The sequence below is a fragment of the Diceros bicornis genome, chromosome 25, assembly GCF_020826845.1.
Source record: "Diceros bicornis minor isolate mBicDic1 chromosome 25, mDicBic1.mat.cur, whole genome shotgun sequence".
Classification (NCBI taxonomy): domain Eukaryota; kingdom Metazoa; phylum Chordata; class Mammalia; order Perissodactyla; family Rhinocerotidae; genus Diceros; species Diceros bicornis.
This window is the reverse complement of record NC_080764.1, coordinates 39,035,158-39,055,284: the sequence shown is the minus strand read 5'-3', so window position 1 is coordinate 39,055,284 and position 20,127 is coordinate 39,035,158. Positions and strand designations below refer to the sequence as shown.

Below are 20,127 nucleotides of genomic sequence, written 5' to 3'. Positions count from 1 at the left end.
ATATAACATACAAAAGATTCCAAAGTAAATAATGAGTTTATTTGACTACATACAAATTTAAAATATTTTTATGTCAGGAAGCCACATGAATTAAAATTAGTGAATAAACTGAGAAAATAATTTGTAATGATGTCAGACTTAAGTTCAATGTCCTATATAAAGAGCTTTTAAAAATAGGTAAGACATTGTACTTAATACTAGTAATCAAAGAAACCAAAATTAAAACTATTTTTCACTTCTCAAATTGAAGGAGATTGAGAATAATCTGTGTTTAGAGGAGTGTGATGAAATGATCTTTCAAGTAATGCTGAATGATGGTAATATAAATTGATTCAATATTTACAGAAAGCAATTTAATTATTTGATTTTAGTGTATGTGTGTGTGTTTGATTGTAGGAATCTGGCCTGCAAATGTAATAAAAAACAATGTGACTAATATTTCTCTACATGAAAGGTCATCCCAGAATCATTTAAAACAATGACAATGTTGTGAAAGCAATTTGCAACAATGCGGGATTAACCTTATTATTGAATAGCCATTGAATGGAATAGTATGCCATCATTAAACGTGTTTTTTGAGAATTGTTCAGGCCCTTGGAAAAAGCTCATAATGCAATCTGAAACATAGAGACAAAATATTTACATATAGAAAAAATAAAAGAAAATACTCCAAAGTGTATTTTCTCAGTTTTCTTACAGTGAGTGTTATTATTTTAATAATCTGGGAAGACAAACCATTTAAAACCTGCCCATGAATTTAAAAGTGACAGTGAAAATACAGCACATAGAAGACATTCGATTGACCTTTACTGAAATGATTTGATTTAAAATGAAACAAGAATCTTGTCATAATAGAGTAATCAAATCTTTGAGCTGGGAGGTACCTTGCAGGTCACTTGGTCTATTCATCTACAGTAAACCAGTCTTTAAATTTAGCCAATTTATATTGGTATATTCATTACCTGTAAATGCGTCTAGAACCATGCCAATTTGTTAACTCCCACAACAATTCTCTCTTAACACTGTTTGCAGGCCTTTCCCTCTATTTGAAGTTTTTTCCTGTCTACCCCAAAGGGAAATCTTAAAATTCTTTAAATTCCTTTAAGGGTACCCTTAAAAAAGAAAACCTTAAGGTGTTGGTAATTTAAATATTAAACTCTCCCAAATTTGCAAACAATTGAAAAAAATCTAAAGTTCTTTGAGTATTGCCTGTAGAGATAGTGTTGTATGATATTTAAGGGCTTGGTTCTATAATCAGGCTGCCTTGAGCGAGTTACTGTCAGATGAGTTTCCTCATGTGTAAAATGGGGTTTATAATAGTACCTACCTCATAGGGTAAGGTTGTTTTTTGATTAAATGAGTAAATACATAGGAAATATTGGACTAGAGTAAGGGGTCAATAAATATTACTTAGAGACTTCTGGTTTCAGGACAACATGGAGAAAATGCTCTTCTCCCTATTCATCCTGTTAAATACAGCTAAAAACCTCGGACATTATATATAAAACACACATCAGAAGATTCTGAAAGGTAGATGGAAGAAACCAAACCAGCTAGGAACTTTGGGACATGAAGGATGACATGGCAATGAGTTCCTTGGGTTTTCTCTTTGCCTTATATATCCTAGGCTGAGTGCTGCAGAAGCTGGCAACCCAGAAATGTCAATGGGTACAGGAAAAAAAAAAAGCAGCCTCAACAAAAACCTTCTCTCTCTGGACAAAACAAAAACAGAAGAAGGGCAGCCTAGCAAGACAGAAGATTCTTAGATCCAGCCAAACACTGCAGAAAAAACTGTGGCTCCAATCCCATTCTCAGCAGTAAAAACCTGATGGAGACTCTAGACTGCTCCTCTTGCCAGGCTGTAACAAAGTGCCCCAAACAGCGCCACCTGCCCCGGTGGTGTCAGAGAAGGTTATATGGGGAGCTGAAACTTTAATTCTGGCTAAGATAAGGCGGTAAGGAGGCTCCTCCGCCTGTCAGTGTCAGTGGAGGCCACATGGGGAGCAGTGATGAGGTACCCTCCCTCTCTCAGCCAGAATGGTGTCATGGAAGCTTAGAGGGCTGACAAGGATTTTAAAGCAGCCATCATAAAAATGCTTCAACTAGCAACTATGAACATACTTGAAACAAATTTTTTTTGGTGAGGAAGATGGTCCCAGAGCTACCATCTGTGCTGGTCTTCCTCTACTTTGTATACAGGACGCTGCTACAGCATGGCTTGATGAGCAGTGTCTAAGTCCCCACTCGGGATCTGAACCTGTGAACCCCAAACTGCTGAAGCAGAGCACGTGAACTTAACCACTACACCATTGGACCAGCCCTGAAACAATTTTTTTAAAAAAGTCTCAATAAAGAAATAGAAAGCTTCAGCAAAAAAATGAAAGATGTAAAGAAAAACCAAATGGAAATTTTAGAACTGAAAATTACAATAACCAAAATAAAAACTCACTAAATTGGCTCAACAGCAGAATGGAGACCACAGAGGAAAGAATCAGTGAACTTGAGGATAGAAAAAACTATATTATTTGTAAATGAATGAATTAATATGATGTTGTGGACTAGAACACCAGTCTAGATGCCTAAAGACTTGGGTTGCAGGTATGGCTTTATCCAATTCGTAGACAAATGTCCTGGCATTATTCTTTTTCAATATTTTTTGCTCTTAGCTTTAAAACAAGGTAGTAAAAACTACCCTAGCAACTCTACCTGGATCCTAAATTCAGTGTTTCTTGCAATTTTACTAATATTTTCATTCATTCATTTATCAAATATTTAGTGAGTGCCTAATATATGAGAACTGCTATAGCAGATCTCAAAGCTACAAGGAGAATATGGCGTAGTCTCTGCTCTCAGGTAGCCAGCCCTGGTGGTCTAGTGGTTAAGATTCGTTGCTCTCTGCCAGGGCTTGTTTCCCCATCAGGGAACCACACCACCCATCTGTGGGTTAGCATACTGTGGCGGCTGCAAGCTGCTGTGATGCTGAAAGCTATGCCACTGGGATTTCAAATCCAGCAGGGTCACTCATGGTGACAGGTTTCAGTGGAGCTTCCAGACTCAGACAGACTAGGAAGAAGGACCTGGCCACCCAGTTCTGAAAACATTGGCCGTGAAAACCCTGTGAATAGCCGTGGAGCACTGTCTGATATAGCGCCGGAAAGTGAGAGGATGGGGCAAAAAGGCCAGGCAGGGTTCCACTCTGCTGTCCACAGGGGTGCTAGGAGTCAGAATTGACTCTACGGCACAAAGAACAACTGCTCTTAGATTATTGTATAATGAAGGAAACGTAAGTAAGTTAATGCAATGTGATAAGTACTATGATAGAGATATGTGCGCTGGGCTTGAGCGCTGCTTGGGAAGAGGTGGTGATAAAGGTGAAGGACAGCCACAGAAATAGCTGCTGACTGAATTCAAGGAATTGTAAATTTTCTAAGTCAGTATAGCTGAATGTGAGAAATTGGATGAGGGGAAATAAACCTGAGTAGGTGAATGAGTTTTGCGTGTCATCTAAAGATACACAGTTTTTATCCCGAACTTTATGGAAAAGTATTAAATGATTTTGAGCACCATTTGATATGCTAATATTTACATTGAGGAAGGACATTCTAGTAGCATAGGAAGATGACTTGAGAAGATGGTGTAAGGCCTAGTGCAAGGAGATTAATTAGGAAGCAGTACTTGTAATGCAGGTTATCAATGAGAGAACCAAACAACTACAGAGACAGACGTAACATATAACTGATGGTAGAGAATGAGGGATCAAATCTAGCTTTGGGTTTCTAAACACTGCACTGGGTAAAAGGTGCTTCCTTTAATGTGGAAAACAGGAGGAGGAGCAAGTTTGCAGTTGGGATGGGGCTGTGGGTTGGATGTGGGCTGAAAATGATTATAGCTTTGGACATATTATTCTTTCCAAGTAGAGATGTCCTGCAGGCTATTGGCTGTAAGGGTAAGAAAGGAGATGGGGCTGGAGCTGAAGACGGAGATTGAAACCGTGCGAGTGTATAGATCACCCAGGGAATGTACGTAAAGTGAGCAAAGGGATGGATATAGAGTCTAAGGGATCACAGTAAATTAAAGATTTGGCAAAGGAAGATTCCATGAAAGATATTGTTGGTTCGCAAACTGGCCCCAGTACCTGAAGGGCCAGGAGAGACCAAAGAAAGAGGCAGATCACTCCAGATTAGTAGGTGGCAGGTTTCATAGACAAGGGAACTTATATCCGAGGCATGTCTTCAGCAGCCACAAGACAAGTAGATCTCCATACCCACCCACTAGAATCTTAAAAGTTTATATGGAGGTCTTAACTGGATTAAGTCACAGATTCATTCCAGATGGTCTCAACAATACCTCACTCTGAAGGCTGTGTCCTTGAAACAGTTGCTAGTATGGGAATAGTAGACGGGGTGCACATTCCAAGGACAGGGGAGGAGGTGAGGAGCTCATGAGTCAACCAGTGTTCATGTCCTTTTGATGACCTCTTCCAACAGATATTGAGAAGGAGCAAGCAAAGAGGTAGGAGTACAATAAGGCAAACCGTAAAGCGAATCCTCCATGAGTCTTTGGAATTGAGAGGGCCCCTTCTTGGTGAAGTGTTATGAGCATAATTAAGTATTGAGCACAAACAGTGGTAGAGAAGTTGTAGATAAAGGGAAGGAGAATAATGACGTCATCAAGAAGTGTTCCAGCAAGTCAATCTTCCATGGGTCTGAAATGTGTGCTTTTCAGAAGCAAAAGCAAAAACAAAAAGTTACAAATAAATGTTTTGTGGAAAAATTGTATAAAACATCTTTCCTTGTTTCTGCCACAGAATGTTGAGAAAACTTTGCCTTTTTCTTGGACTGTTAGTTAATTATGGCCACAATGACGCAGCATATCAAGTGACCCTAAAAATCTCTGAATTATAAGATATTCAGCAGTTATTTCCATGTATCTGTAGGCTGTCGTGGGATTAGCTGATCTAGGATGGGCATAACTGGAAACATTGCTCCAAGGCATGTATCTGGCTGTTTGGGCTCCGTGCTTCTTTTGGGTTTTACTCCCACCTGCAAGTATTTGTTCTGGGTGCCAGGCTGAGGAGGAGGCCGCAGTAATGTCCAGAGCTGCTTCTCCTGGAGAAGGTAGAGTGCAGGAGAGCAAGCCTAATCGTGCAAGTGCCTTCAAGCCTCCGCCTGCATCCTGTCTGCTGATTAGACAAAGCAAATCACATGGATGAGCCCCAAATCAAGGGACGTATCCTCCACTCATGGAGGTGGGGGCGAAGGGAAAAGACTTCAGTATTTTTGATGGAAGTAGAGGCGAGGGGAAGAAAGAATAGTTTTGAACAAATATCAAATCTATCACACTTGGCAATTCAGGATCATTATGTTAATGACTTCTTGTGCTGTGCTGTAGTCATATTCAGTGTTATTGAAGTGTGTAGGGTCGTTTGATCCTGATTAACTGATCCCTCCTCTTGCTGCCTTCTGTGTCTGTTATTTCTTAATGCTGCCACTGTATCTATAGCTGTTCTTAATTCCCTGCTCCATTTCACACACAGCTCTTTGAGTGAAGACCTGAAGGTGATACTCAGCTATTTAAAAGGACTTCTTCTTGTTGCTTCAATATTTTTTTCCTGTTATTTTGCATCGTTATGATATTTGCTAGTCTGATATGGGGACAAATGGACTATTACTGTACTGTATATTTTATTCTAATCCCCTCCTCCTAAAAAAAAAAGGGACGGGGCAAATGTGAAGCTTTTTCTTTGAGAAAAATGAGCTATATTTCCTTAAAAATTATCTCCAGCTATCTATATTTTGTCTTTATTTTCAAAGGAAGGCATTGATCAATTAAGAGATGAAGAGTACTGAATTGCAAAGGCTTTTTTAAATTAAAATTTTATGTGCGTGTCCATTCTTTATTCAAATTATGAAGCATTTCATGTATGCAGAGAAGATTTTATCTATTCTTTATGGAATTGGAGGCATCACATTTAACTGAAACAAAAACATGTATATAACTCTTTCAAAGAATTGATTTTCCACTGTTTGTCTTTTTACAGCAGGTACCCAAACTGCAGTTATATATGTACCATTTGCCCTTTCAGCCTAATGCGTCTGTGCTGCACTTATATACAATTCATTTCATTCATGTAAAGTAGATTATTTTGGTACTCTATCCTCTAGTTTCATCCTAAGCAATAAAATCCACAAAGTTGTCACCTCGAATTTTTTTCTAATATACCTGAAAATAAATACACGTTTATTAAAATAAAAATGTTACTCTGTACCATCGTAAATATGTAGTTTACAACCATCATTACCTGGCGTAACATACACGGGGAAACACTGTTTTAAGGGCAGTTCTGCCAAACTAGAAATATAAGAATATAGTTAAGCAGCATTATATTTTGAAAAAAGTCATTCACTTTTACTTTCCAATTATTTTTCAGGTTTGTGGAAGGAATGCTTAACATTTGTTACAATGCCATTGATCGTCACATTGAAAATGGTAAAGGAGATAACATTGCTATCATCTATGACAGTCCTGTTACAAACACTAAAACAGCGATTACGTATACAGAAGCCCTGGAGCAGGTAATATTGTAAACTCTCCAAATGTGTGCTATTTGGAAATCATACAGGAATTACTTAAATAGCATACATTCTCATTGTGTAACTTTTAATTCACTTAATTCATTGACATGTTACAGTACTTTCTTTTGGTGCACACTGGAAATAGAGGTGTGTTAACTCGTTTAAAGTGTTTTTATCCCTTAAATAGATATTTTACAGTACTGGAAGATACTCCTTTTAGAGGGAGAGGTTAGCAAATCTCTAAGAATATGTTTAAATCCTCTGGCCTTTGCTTTCCATCCTCATTCCCATCACCTTAGTCCAGCCACTTTTCAGCTCTTGTGTTACTGAAGTACAGCCGTTTAACGAGGTCACACATCACTTAACGATGAGGAACATTTTGAGAAGTGTGTTGTTAGGCAATTTCGTTGTTGTGCGAACATCATAGGATATATTTAGACAAACCTAGATGGTATAGCCTACTACACACCTAGGCTATGTGGTACTAATATTATGGGACCACCGTTGTCTGTAGGGTCCATCGTTGATCGAAACATCGTTATGGGGTGCATGACTGTAGTCTCCTAACTTGCCCATTACCAGGCTCTGTTCATGTTGGATTGTCACCTAAAGTGACAACAGAATTTTCTTCCTAAGAAACAACTACTTAAACTTTTCCTTAAAAATTACTGTTATTCAGAGAGTAAAATCTGGGCTCCTGTGATGTATAAGACATTTTGGAGTCTGATCACAGCACCCTCCGAGCAACCTTCATTTCCTGACCTTCTTGGCCATGAACACGCCTCCTTTTCACCCTGGGTGACCTGTCATGCCCTCAGGCACTTCTGGTTTTTCACAGCTTTTTGCACATGCTGGTTCCTTTCCCTTATTTGCTTGTTTTTAGTTCTTTCCCTTCTGTGAGGTTCTTAGGTGAATCATGATATTGACAGATGAGTTATGAGATTTTCTTCTTTTAACATTAGGGTAGAAATGAGGTTGCAGAAGTAATTATAAAAGTATTTGGGTATTGTGGGCTGTGGGAGAGTTATCCTTGCTCTGTGGAACTTTTATTTATATAAGATTTAGGGCCGGCCCCGTGGCTTAGCGGTTAAGTGCATGCGCTCCGCTGCTGGCGGCCCGGGTTCGGATCCCGGGTACACACCGACACACTACTTCTCCGGCCATGCTGAGGCCGTGTCCCACATACAGCAACTAGAAGGATGTGCAACTATGACATACAACAATCTACTGGGGCTTTCGGGGGGGAAAAAAAAAGATTTAAAGGGAAATAGTAGTTTGGGGCAGGGTTTCTCAACCTTGACACTATTGACATTTTAAGCCAGAGAATTCTTTGTTGTGGGGTGCTGTTATGTACATTGTAGTTGTTTAGCAGCATTTCTGGTCTCTACGCATTACATACCAGTAGTACCCCTCCCCTAGCTGTGAACCAAAAATGTCTCCAGATGTTGCTAAATGTCCCCTGTGTGCCAAATCGCCACTAGTTGAGAACAACTGGTTGAGCAGTCTCTTGTACTGGGGTTTGGAAGCATTTGCTTTTAAGTTAAGGCTTTTTGAATCACATTCTCTTCTTTTGCTTTTTTGACCTATTTAGGGTTAAATCCATTAGATTTTTAGAAAGTTTGGTCAACTCTCCCTGACTGTCTGAAATTATATCCTTTTGCATCAACAGTGTTCCTGTTTGGTCTTCTAAGAGATTTCAAGCAAGGCAACTGAGATAAAACAATGAATTCCCAGATCCTAAATTCTTGCAAACAATCGAGAGAGAAAGCTTAAGCCAGTTTTGCTCAGGCTGGGTATCAGTCTGGTTGTAGGAACAAATCCCAGCTTCAGTTAATTTAAATGCAAGAGGAATTTAAGAAAAGGGAGGACTGAAGAACCAGGCTCAGAAAAATGGCACATCCCCAGAGGGAGGGGGTATCAATGAAGAATTAAGGAGAACCCGCAAATTCTCTAGTAACTGGACCTGCTGACTTGAATCATTCTCCTTCTGGATTGACAGAGTAGGAGCATCTAGTTGGCCAAATTTAGGCTACCTGCTTAAAGTACCAGACAGCTGGGAGGAAATGTCTTGTCCTCTTTTGATTTTATGGAAGGAATTGGGGCCCTGCCTCCCTCTAGGACTCCTGCTAAGGGAATTCCAGTCTAATAAGAAGGGAGGTCGAATGCTGGGCAGCCCAAGACAGAACAAAACAAAGTAATGCCGCAAATATACTGTTGGGTATTGGTCTGTAAGTGGGAACTGTGTATTTTCAGAATGAATTACACAGAGACAGAGCTTACATCGGGGCTGGAGAGGGAAGGCACTCCGTCACCAAATGACCTTGTCATTCATCTGAGGCCACGTTTTCTTATAAGAGATAACATAAGTTTCCTAACAACTTGTTCTACTCTGTGCTTTATTTTAGGTTTCCATTTTCAGCTTTTAGATGAGGTTTAGTCTGTGATTAAATACTTGTTCATATGTTTTGGGCATATTGCCACAGTCTTATTTAATTGATATAAAGGCCTAAGAGACTGGTGAATCTTAATTGGTATACAGATTAGGAAGCTTATTTATATATTATATAAATATCGAACATATCAACAAATTGAATTTGATATATAACCAAACATCAGAGTCAAAGAAAAAGCTTTAGAGAAATTTAAAATAAGAAGAGTTAAATAACGGTTGCTGCTATCCTCATTTTCCATTGTTTTTTTTTAGTTATATGAATGTATGTGACAAATACACACACATTTTGCTCAGAAGCTTTTCTGTGAACACATCTTGATTTTCTAATATTGAGCCTAGACTCTTTGACCCTTTTGAGGTTTGTACTGGTTCATTGGTTTCAGTTTAGCTTGACATCAAAGTACTTAAAAGGTCTGTTTCTCTCACCTGCTGACAGCGTCTGATTCCCCAGGCTTTTCTTGTCTCAAGTACTAAAGGAAGAACTGTTAGGAAAGAGGGAGGCATTGTGCTCCACTTTGATTACCTGCTCCTGGTTCCCTGTGGCCTTTCTTTTATTAAGTAGAGAAGACAGAGAAAGAAACATTGAATGGGTAATGCCATTGAGAGCAAACAAAAAGAATGCCTTTGTACTTGTTTTAATCTCACCTGTCTCATTTCTGCTGGCAGTTTCTGGCTAGGTAAAACTTGATTAAGTTAGTTGGCGCTTCTTATTTAATTAGTGAACCAACGCTTTTAGGCTAAAGTGTTTCAGGGACATGAAGGATCTGAAGATTTTACAGAATGATTCAGAAGTAGAGCTTTTCTAAAACTGTCGTCTATTATGTGGATCTGATATTTTATTTTATTTTTTTCCCCTTTTTCTCCCCAAAGCCCCAGTAGATAGTTGTATGACATAGTTGCACATCCTTCTAGTTGCTGTATGTGGGACGCCGCCTCAGCATGGCGGACAAGCGGTGAGCCAGTGTGCGCCTGGGATCCGAACCCAGGCCGCCAGTAGCGCAGCGTGCGCACTTAACCGCTAAGCCACGGGGCTGGCCCTAAATAGCTCTTTATTAAGATTTTTGTAGAGAGATTTGAGCCTGGTTTAAGATTCATCATTCATTCAACAATTATTTATTTTGCGTGCCAAACCCTGTTAGGAACAAGGAATATAAGGTAAATGGACCCATTCTCTATTTTTAAGGAGCTAATGAAACCATGGAAACATAGTAAAGGTTACTAGGCGGGTGGTGTTATATTCTGTGGAAACACATGGGAAGGCACCCGACTCAGCTGTAGGGCATAGGAAGGCTCTCTGGAAGAATCGGTGCCTAAGATTAGCCCAAATGACCAAAAGTGGGAAGGGAAAAACAGTGGGGAGAAGGAGGGTGCTGCAGACAGAAGGAATAGTACGTGCAAGGCTACTGAGGGAAGAGAGAGTCTAGGAAGAGAGAATCTAGTGCCTCCACGTGGCTTCACATGAAGTGCAGCACAAGGGGGTAGGGAGTTAGGCTCCCATGAGCCAGACTGGGAGGACTCAAAGTGCCACATGGGGATTTGTACTTTACCCTGAGGGCAGTGGGAAGAAAGAACAAAAGCCAGTCCTCCCTGTGACCTGTGGTTCTGCGAGATCTGGCTCCTGTGACCTCCTCCCCAGCCCCACTGCACTGCTCCACACACCCAGCCCACTCTGCCTCTTGTGGTCCACACTCCCGACTTGCTCCACTCCCACCTGAGAGCTTTGTACTCGCCTTCCCTCTGCTCCAAAGCGTTTTTCTTTCGGATATCTTATGGTTCATGGCACCTGGATGTTGTTTTCTCAGGGAGGTCTTCCCTGGCCGTATTAAATACAAATATTCCCATCTACACAGCTTTAAACTTCTCTTTTCTTTCTTTTTTCAAATTGAGCCATTTATTGCTCAGGACCATTCTTTATATTTTATTTATCTATCTTCTTTAGTGTTGTTTCCTCTGCTTGAATGTAAGTTCCATGAGGGCAGGACTTTTTGTTTTCTTCACAGAACAGTGACTGGTACATAGTAAACACCTGTTGAATGATGAGGAGTGAATGAATGAAATACCATTTGAAATTTCTAAGTGACTCTCACTTCCTTTATTGCAGGAACTTGTCTTTAAATTGCATCACTTATAGAACTTGATCTTCTTTCTGAGTAAATTCTAACTTCTTACTATCTGTAAAGAATTTTAGCTTATTTATATTTGGCTTTGTAGCTCAAGATGGATATTTTCTCCTCGAATTTCCCACACTTACAACTCAGAAGATCTGCATTCCAGGAGACATGCGTGTGTTTTTTGTGTCCCTTTCTTCTTAGCTCTTTTCAAGTTAGTAGTTATATCAAACCTCAGAGAAATAAAGGGGTGTGCATGAGACTTTATGTTTGTATGTATATGTATATATTATATATAGTGTTTATCATTTTTAGAAATTCCTACATTGAATTTATTTTCTCCATTTCTAATTATATTTTTGATTTACCTCTGTGTGTGGTAAGTTTGTTTGTTTTTTAAACAATTAAGAATTTTTATGTATTTATTTGCTAAATAAGAATGTGACCCCTGAAGGGCATTGGAGAAATTTTCATGAATAAATGTATGCAGGGAAAATTGATGAAACCCAGTGTGTGCTAAATTTTCCTGATGTAATTCAAACTGAAAGTGTCTATTATCTTTACCAAAGGTAATTTTTGAAATATAATTATGGCAGTGGTTGTAATTATGAAGGTTGAATAATTTAGAGGGGAAAATTTCACTGAAATCAAGGGCCCTGTCCCATGAGAAGTCCTCCTTCTAACCTCTGCCCTTTAGGATGCTGTCTTCGAAGTGTGAATTTCATCTTCTCAGAGATGTGTCAGGGTAAGATAATATGATATTCCTTTGTCTGTCACATCACTGGTATTTCCTTAAGTGAAAACCTAAAATGCAAAAACTAGGTGATACAGAAATTCAGTCCTTCCACTGGTTGCTTTTTGAGGGGAAAAGATACAACAGTGCGTCTGATCAGTTTTCTTTCCTTAAACTTCCAAAATAAGCAATAAAAACTTCATTTGTGTTACAGTCAGCTCTGCTAAAAAGTGTATCTCTGTAAGGTAAATTACGTTTTCCATGTTTGGTAAATAGGTGACTAATGTTAGTATGAGATTGAATTTACTGTGGTTCATGTATGTTTTTCCTAGCATGCAATTTTTTAAAACTTTTATTGAAATGTAATATACATCCAGATTAGTGCATAGATCATAAGTATAAAGCTTGTTAGATTTTCACAGATAGAACATACCCGTATCACTAGATCTGTCGTGTAACCGGAGACAGAATGTTCCCCATCCCTTAGAAGTCCTTATTATGCCTCCCTTGAGTCATTTCTCTGCCAGCCCTCACATGATTGTATCCAGACATCTAAACACAGTGATGAGGTTTACTTGCTTTTGAACTTTGTGCAAACTGAATAATAGAATGTACTCTTTTATGTCTGGCTTTTTTTGCTCTACTTTTTGTTAATATTTCATTTCATTGCAAGAGGTTGTGGTTTGGTCATTTGGGTAATGACTAATTTTGCGCTATTATAAATAATGCTGCTATAAATATGTTTGTACGTAAATTTTGGTGACAATATGTATGCATTTGTATTGGGGATGTGCTTAGGAGCGAAATGGCTGGTTCATGGGATGTGTATTTGTGCCAAACAATTTTCCAGAGTGGTTGTACCAGTTTAGGTTCCCACTTGTGGTATATGAGAATGCCAGTTGTCAACACTTAGTATTGAGACTCCCAAGTCTTTTTAGTTTTGGCCTTTCTGGTGAATGTGTAATGATATTGCATTGTGGTTTTAATTTGCTTTTTCCTAATGACTAATGAAGTTGAGCTCCTTACTCTGTGCTTATTGCCCATTTGTTGTGCTTTTCTGAAGCGCCCATTCAAATCTTTTGCTCATTCATTTTTCTATTGGATTGTTACCATGTTAGCAAGCTTTTAGAGACTTTCTCACAATTAGAGAATACTTTATCAATATCTCAAAACCTTAAGAAATAAATGATGAAGATCCTTTAGTGCAAGTGTTGATAAATTAAGTGGTTTTAAGAATCTAAAGCTGAGAAGACATTCTCCCCTGTTTTAAAAATAATTAGTGATAAAGTCTACACTCTACTAGTCTCGACTAGCCATCTTTTGGAAGGAAATTTGGAAGCAAATGTCTTCCAGTAGACTATCTTAAAGCAGGAAGCGTGAGCCCCAGTGTAAAGACTGTAAATGTCTACTGAAGATGGTGCTGTGTTAGTACTTTTATTAACGTGAAAAGACTCTAGTTACATTGATTTTGAGTGGTCTGACTCAACCTTATTTTCCCATAACCTTTGTTATTTTTGTGAGCTATTTTGTATAATGCAAAGTTGTATAATATATCTTAGCAGAAACACTTGTATTTTATTTGAAATTAAAGATGAGTAGATACCAACTACTGATTTAAATTTTCATCAAAATTGTGACTGGAACTTTGTTTTGAATAACTTTTAAACTTAATAAAGTTAAAGTTAGATTCCGAGAGTACTCCTTATAAAGAAAATAAGGATTAGACCAATTTAATAGATAACATAGGAAGGAATAGATTAAATGAGAAAATAACATTGTAGTACTTCTTGGCTTCCTTTTTGCCATGTTTAGAGCCGTGTATTCACAACTAAAAATGTCTAAAGATAATTTTTACATCAACCCAAAATAACAACAGTACAAGCAACCCATTTGAATTTTCTCTGCCAGATTTTTAGAGAGATTATATTGTTTTGAAATCAGGATTACTATTTGAGGTGTAAACTCACTTCTTTTCACTTCCCCCATGCCAGAAGTTATTCCACCATGCTTTGAAGTCTAGAACACTTTACTCGTGCCTTTCTCCATCACTGGTCCAGTTTTGCTTTTTATATTACTTAGTAGTTACCTACATTATTAGTGTACCTGCTTGTTAGTAGACCTCCTGACCAGAGTAAAAGCTCCATGAGGTTAGCGGTAATGTTTTAGTTATTTATTTTTATCTATACAGTGCCTAATACAGGCCTCATAGCATAAGCCCATATTATATACTGAGTGAGTTCATGAATAGAACATTCAAGAACTCATTCATTAGAAAGTAAAGAAACATCTAATCCTTGTCTAAGAGAAATAATTATTTCCAAAAATATCACTTGTCTCCTCCACATTGTGATTATTTTTTACATTGGAGATTTTTACTTTTTAATAGGGTGAAAATCTTCCTTGTTTTAGTGCGTTGTCTGGCTGTGAAGGTTTGTATCCTGCCTCATCTAAAGCTCTGCTTAAAACATTTGCCTTACTTGGCCATTTTGGAAACCTGGAAATGTGGTCCATGGTTTTTATTCTTACATTTGCTTAATGAATTTATTTTTATCATTCATTGTTAGGTTCTTATTGGATGATTTGTCTTATCTTCAGGGTGGTTAAAGTCTGACCTTTTTGAAAGTTAACCCAACAAAATCAGTAGACTATTTGCTTTGAATTTATTTTCTTGGACTGGAACGATGATTGAACTAAATTTAGTTAGTTATTCAAAATATACTTTTAGGACACCTCATATATATTTGGCACTACTGTGGACACCGTGATTACAATAGGGAATGATATAGTCTTTGCTTGCAGGAAAATTTCATGCTAATTGGGGAGGTATGTTATGAATGAAAAGATAATACAATGTAAATGAAAGAATAATACAATATAAGTGAAGAAAAATATGAGGCAGAGAGTGACTTGGGCTGCCATTTTAGATAGGTTTGTCAGGGAAAACTACTGGTCACTGAGGAGATGACCAGTGACATAGACCCAAATAAAGACTGGGAGAGCACCATGCAAACATTTGAGTGAAAATCATATCAGGAAGATGCCCTGAATTGAGAATAGACTTGGGCCATTGGGGAGAGCCAGGAGGCGGGTGATGAGAGGAGAGTGGTAGACGGTGAAGTTGAGGGAGTATACAGGAGTCAGATTATGTAGGATCTTGCAGACCATAGTAAAGATTATATTTTATTCAAAATGTGGTGGGAAGCTCCATATTGTTAAAGGAATCACTTTGGCTTCTCTGAAGAAGAGACTCTGGTGGGCAAGATTGGAAACCAGGAGATGACAAATGGACCAGGAGAGAAATGAATAGGCGCCACTTAGCTAACATCTTCTTAGCAATAGCAACATTTGCTTGCATGTGGGCGGTTAAAGGATAGGATATGGTTTGTGCCATAGGATTCTGGATGCTATTCTACATATGTGTCTTATCTTGGATCTCTGGCTACATCTACTGGGTTTGAAAAAATTCTAATTCGTCCTATTCGAGAGCAGCCACCTGTAAATGCCCTGCTTACTCCCCATCTTTTGAGATGTTTTTGTGTAGCACTCCAAGGGAAGGTTTCTGTATAATTTTCAAGTAGAATGCTAGAAAAGTGTCATAAGTGTTTTAGTTTTCTTTCTTTTAGTTATATTACATAAAAAACCTATTTGGATGATTTTCATCATTAAGAATCTGCCTGAAAATTGATATATTGTTTTTCAAAAAAAAAAAATTCTCTTTAATTTTAGGTTGAAGGCTAAGCTGCTAAAACAAAGATACCCAATAAATAGTGGTTTAAAAATACAAAAAATGCATTTCTCATCAGAAGATGATGAGGTTCAGTTTGGCATGACCTAGATAAAATCTTACTGCCCTTTCATCCTCTGGTTTATTGCCCTCATTTGTGTCATTGAAGCTGAGGCAGAGGCACCTTGGGACGGTGGAAGAGGATGTGGGGGATCAGACATGCTATGTTTTAAGGCCCGTACCCAGTAATGTCATACCTGACTTCCCCACACATCCCAATTGTTGATCAGCTGCAAGGAAGGCTGGAAAATGTAGTGTAGCTGGATGGATTTGGATGGGCAATTAGGAGTTTCTACTACAAATACTCTTTCATTTCATAGGCAAAAGCAATACCAGATCTTATACGTAAATAATTGTAACCTGTTAATGTCATAAATAAAGAGTTCAGGGAAGCAAATAATAGCTGAAAATAAAGTCTCATAGGTGGCTAGAGATGGAGAAGGAGGACAACTTCAGTGATGTATTCCTCACACCTATATTGAATGCTTATTGTGTGTCATTTACTGTGTTAGGCAATGGAGTCAGAAAGATGAATAAGACATGGTTCCTGAATTCAGAGTTCATAGTTTGTCTGGTGAGAAAAACACAAAACCAAGTGTGTGATAAAATAACAATAAAGCTTTGTGCATTTGTAGCACAGAGGAAGAGGGGACCAACCTGGCCCTAGCAGGTGGGAGAAGGCTTTGCTGTGGAAGTGATGCATTAGCGAGGTTATGAAACAAAGACAGAAATATGTGTCCCACACATAGGTGGTCTCCCTACAGGTGTCTCCAAAGGTCTGCAGCAGACACATCCTCGAGTTGGATCTGACATCATCAGTGAGGAAGGCGTGCACCCCGAAGAGAAAACTGACTGCCTTTGCTGGCCTAAAGTCTAGGTCTACAAGATGAATTAAATGGGGAACAAAGTAGATTGTCAAAGAGTCAAGGAGGGAGACAGGCAGTGGTTAAATTCAGGGAGGAGCAGAATAGAAAAAGAAAACAAATGTTCCTACAAGTGGAAGTGTGAGGAATTGGTAGCAATCCTTCTTTTCTCTGTTGACTGGCACCTGCAGCTGGTACGTAAGTCAGCAACTTTAGGACAGCTGAACGCATCAACACCTTTCAGGTTCTGACCTTGAATAATTAATATATGAAACTATGAAATCATTGGACCTGGTACAGTTTTCATAGGAAGTAGAGAATAAAGCTAATTAACATAAATTGAAGACATTGAGTGACTTCAGTGATGCAAATAAAGAGGTTAGAATCTTATTTGGAGTGTATGAAAAAATATTTTTCATATAAGACTTTTTGAAATCAATAAATATGTAGATATGAAAAATGATACTGTTAACATTCTTTTAATTCATTTGGCAGTTTCATGCTCATATTTGTGCACTTTGCAATAGCTAAGTAAAATAAATTAGAATAAATCAACGGGAAGTTGCGTTCATTGTCACGATTATTGTCACGATTAGAGATCTTGGGGAAATTGATTGTTTGTTTTCTCATGCCACACTTGATTTAAAATAATTTTGTTTGCCTTGCAAAGCTGAATTATGTTAACTTGATCATATATAGCTTTTATGGGAAATTTGGATTTTTCTCATATTTATGGTAAATTCTTGATGTGTGTGATGATCTATGTTTGCTTTGTTTATTAGTTACTATTGTATGCATTACGTTTGTGATTTTTTCATTGTTTAAAACTATGTATGGCTCTTTTTGTTGAGTGATGTTAATGCTATTGAAATAGATCCAACTATTGCAGTGATCTCATGTCCTTGTACCACTCCTGGGGTATTTAGCAAGTTCTCTATGAGCCTTCGTGTATATCGATTGACTTGGAGGATGTATTGACAAACAAAACCGTAAAGGTTAACAGGAACATAGCCTGATGCTGGAAAGTGCGGTTGTCATGTTTTATGTACTGTCTGTAAAAATGCTGGGGTGTTTGTTTAATTAAAGCTTTGATTAAACAATCAGTGCAGCATTGATCTAAATGATGCAAGTTTCCTGTTGACGTTTCTTGCACCTTTTATATTTGCCTTTCTTTATAAGAAAAAAAAAAATCAAAGAAACTATTTTATTCTCAAAATTGTGAAATGTACAAGCACTTTATAAAGAAAAAGCATTCTGACATACTCTTTGAATTAAATTATTTTTATTTTTATGTACAATTAAAACTAGGCTACTTAGTATCCTCTTTTTACATACATATATCATCTTTTTACATATTTATCCTCTTAATACATATATAAAGCCATATCTGATTTATAAACAGGATAAAAACAAGTCTACAATGTCAGTCAAGCTCAAATGGACAATATGGAATTTCATATCGTGAGTGATGTTTGCTGAACTGCATGACTGATTGCCAAGTGCGTATGGTTCTGAGTGCTGTGCCTCTGGGTCCCTTGAGTTGGGCACATGTTCCCTGTGATGCCTCAGTTCTCTTGTCACATGGTGGCACTTGAACTTCCATAAAGCCTTTTATTATACCACGCACCATGGCATCATCTGGCCTTCACATTATATGTATGAGATTATAAAAACAAATACAAATAAATATAGTGAAATTGCGTGAGTGCTCAAATAATCCAGAATATACTCTACTAATTTTTGAAAATTGTCATCAAAATTAAAACCCAAAGTTTAAAAATTCTCATAGAGAACTCATGGACCCTGAGACTCTCTCCACAGACCCCAGTTTGAGAAACATATATTAAACAGTTTATTAGATCAAGAGAAAGGAATCTGGCTTTAATTGACAGCATGAGTTAACGTTACTTTTAAAAAAATATTCTCTATTAGCCATTTAATGTGGTGTTTATAGCAGCCACACAGTAATTGTTTTAAAATAACTCTTTTTCACATTTTGCATGTTTATTACTGTATAAACAAATATGTAGGGCAATAATTACTGTCTCAGCCTTTATGTTCATTGAAGGAATATAGCCATATCTAGATGACTTACATAAATTTGTATTGAATGTTCTTTATTAATAGAGTATAGTAGATTCTGTACCTTTTTAAACATAAATTTGGAAAAATTTGTATGTTAACACCACATTATGCTAGATTTTTTAGAATATCTATATAAAGATATGTGAATGCAAAATTGTGAAAAATGACTTCTCTAATAGTTGAATTTTCTGTTTCATTTTAGTCCAGGTGGGTTACATTTTTAAAAATGTAATAAAACTTGCTTCAGGATTTGGAATATTTTCTTTAGAAGCACTCTAGGAAGCATACAGAAAGTAATCAACTTTGAATTAAGCTATGTTTTAAAAATTCATTTGAGAATTCTTTAATTGGAATTTGTACTGTATTTCTCCATATATTTCTATGAATGGTACTTTGCTGAGTGGTGCTTGGATTCCAATTTAGCCACCAAACTGCTAAACACATAATATAGCTGAAATACAGCACACCAGCAGTGAAAAAATAGAGTCAATATTCTTGCAATATTCATAATTAACGGAGGGAAATAAAATGAATACAAATTTAAAATTATTGGAAATACTGGTGCTAAAGAAAAGCAGGTTCAGTTAGAAGAAAGTATAGAGATAGAGACCAATGAGGAAGTTTTGAGAGGTCTTTCTGAGCATTTTCAAGAGTTATAGAGGCTGCTGTTAGCGTGGAGAAGGCAAGTGGCGGTGGTCTGTGAGAAAGGGGTTGCCTGAGGTGGGAGAAGCTGACCAATGGGGTGAACAGTGGAGGGAAGGGGGACATCATAGACGTGATTTCCTAAGGACAAAAGGAGGACATGGTGAGGATCAGCTGGAACAGATGCATGAGGGAGCCCTCGAGTTTGGCTTTTTTGGTAGATGGAAGGTGGGGAAAGGGTAAAGAACATATGTGAATTGGGGCTCATAACTTTCAGAGTGTCTGTTTTAAACCTCTGGTATTCTTATACAATGCAACAAAACCACATTTTCAGACAGTTTGCGTTTTTAGACACAATATCCATTTAAATACCATAGTTTTAAGTGGTTTTGACTGTGTGTAGTCACTACCTAAGGGTCTCTCGGTTTTCACCTCTCCGCTAGCCTGATTAGATTCTTCAGTTTAAAGGTACGACTCTCGCTAATATCCTCACCTGTCTTGCACATTGTGGTTCCTTCTTACCTCCGTGGCAGAACTCTAGACCTGGATCAATCCAATTCTTTACTGTCTTCATTCCTGTATCTAATATGTTGAATCCTGTTGGGGAAAAAGCACATAACTACAAATATGAGTTTACTATGAATTCATGGTCTCCAGTATCCATTGGGACTTCAATGCTGCATTTTATTCTTTTTCTTTAGCATTTCTTTAATAAGTTTTGTCTTCTGCTCTCAAAAGTTATTTTAACCTTTTGACCTTCCCACCTCCATGCCTCAAGCTTAGCAGGGAACACTGATTCAAACCCAGGAACCCTGATGAATACTTTCCAGCACCCGACCTACAGACTCGCAAGTATCCACACCCCTTGTTTTCTCTTTCCCTCGC

The 20,127-nt window shown here is 37.8% G+C and overlaps 1 protein-coding gene across 5 annotated transcripts in view; it reads left to right on the top strand.

Annotated features, from left to right (window-relative positions):
• ACSS3 (acyl-CoA synthetase short chain family member 3) overlaps positions 1-20,127 on the top strand; it is a 151,724-nt gene that overhangs the window by 23,441 nt on the left and 108,156 nt on the right. For all 5 annotated transcript variants that reach the window (XM_058568721.1, XM_058568719.1, XM_058568718.1 and 2 more), the window contains exon 2: positions 6,431-6,575. In XM_058568721.1, the coding sequence (XP_058424704.1) occupies positions 6,444-6,575 (132 nt within the window). In that variant the 5' untranslated portion in view covers positions 6,431-6,443. The remainder of the gene's footprint in view (positions 1-6,430; positions 6,576-20,127) is intronic.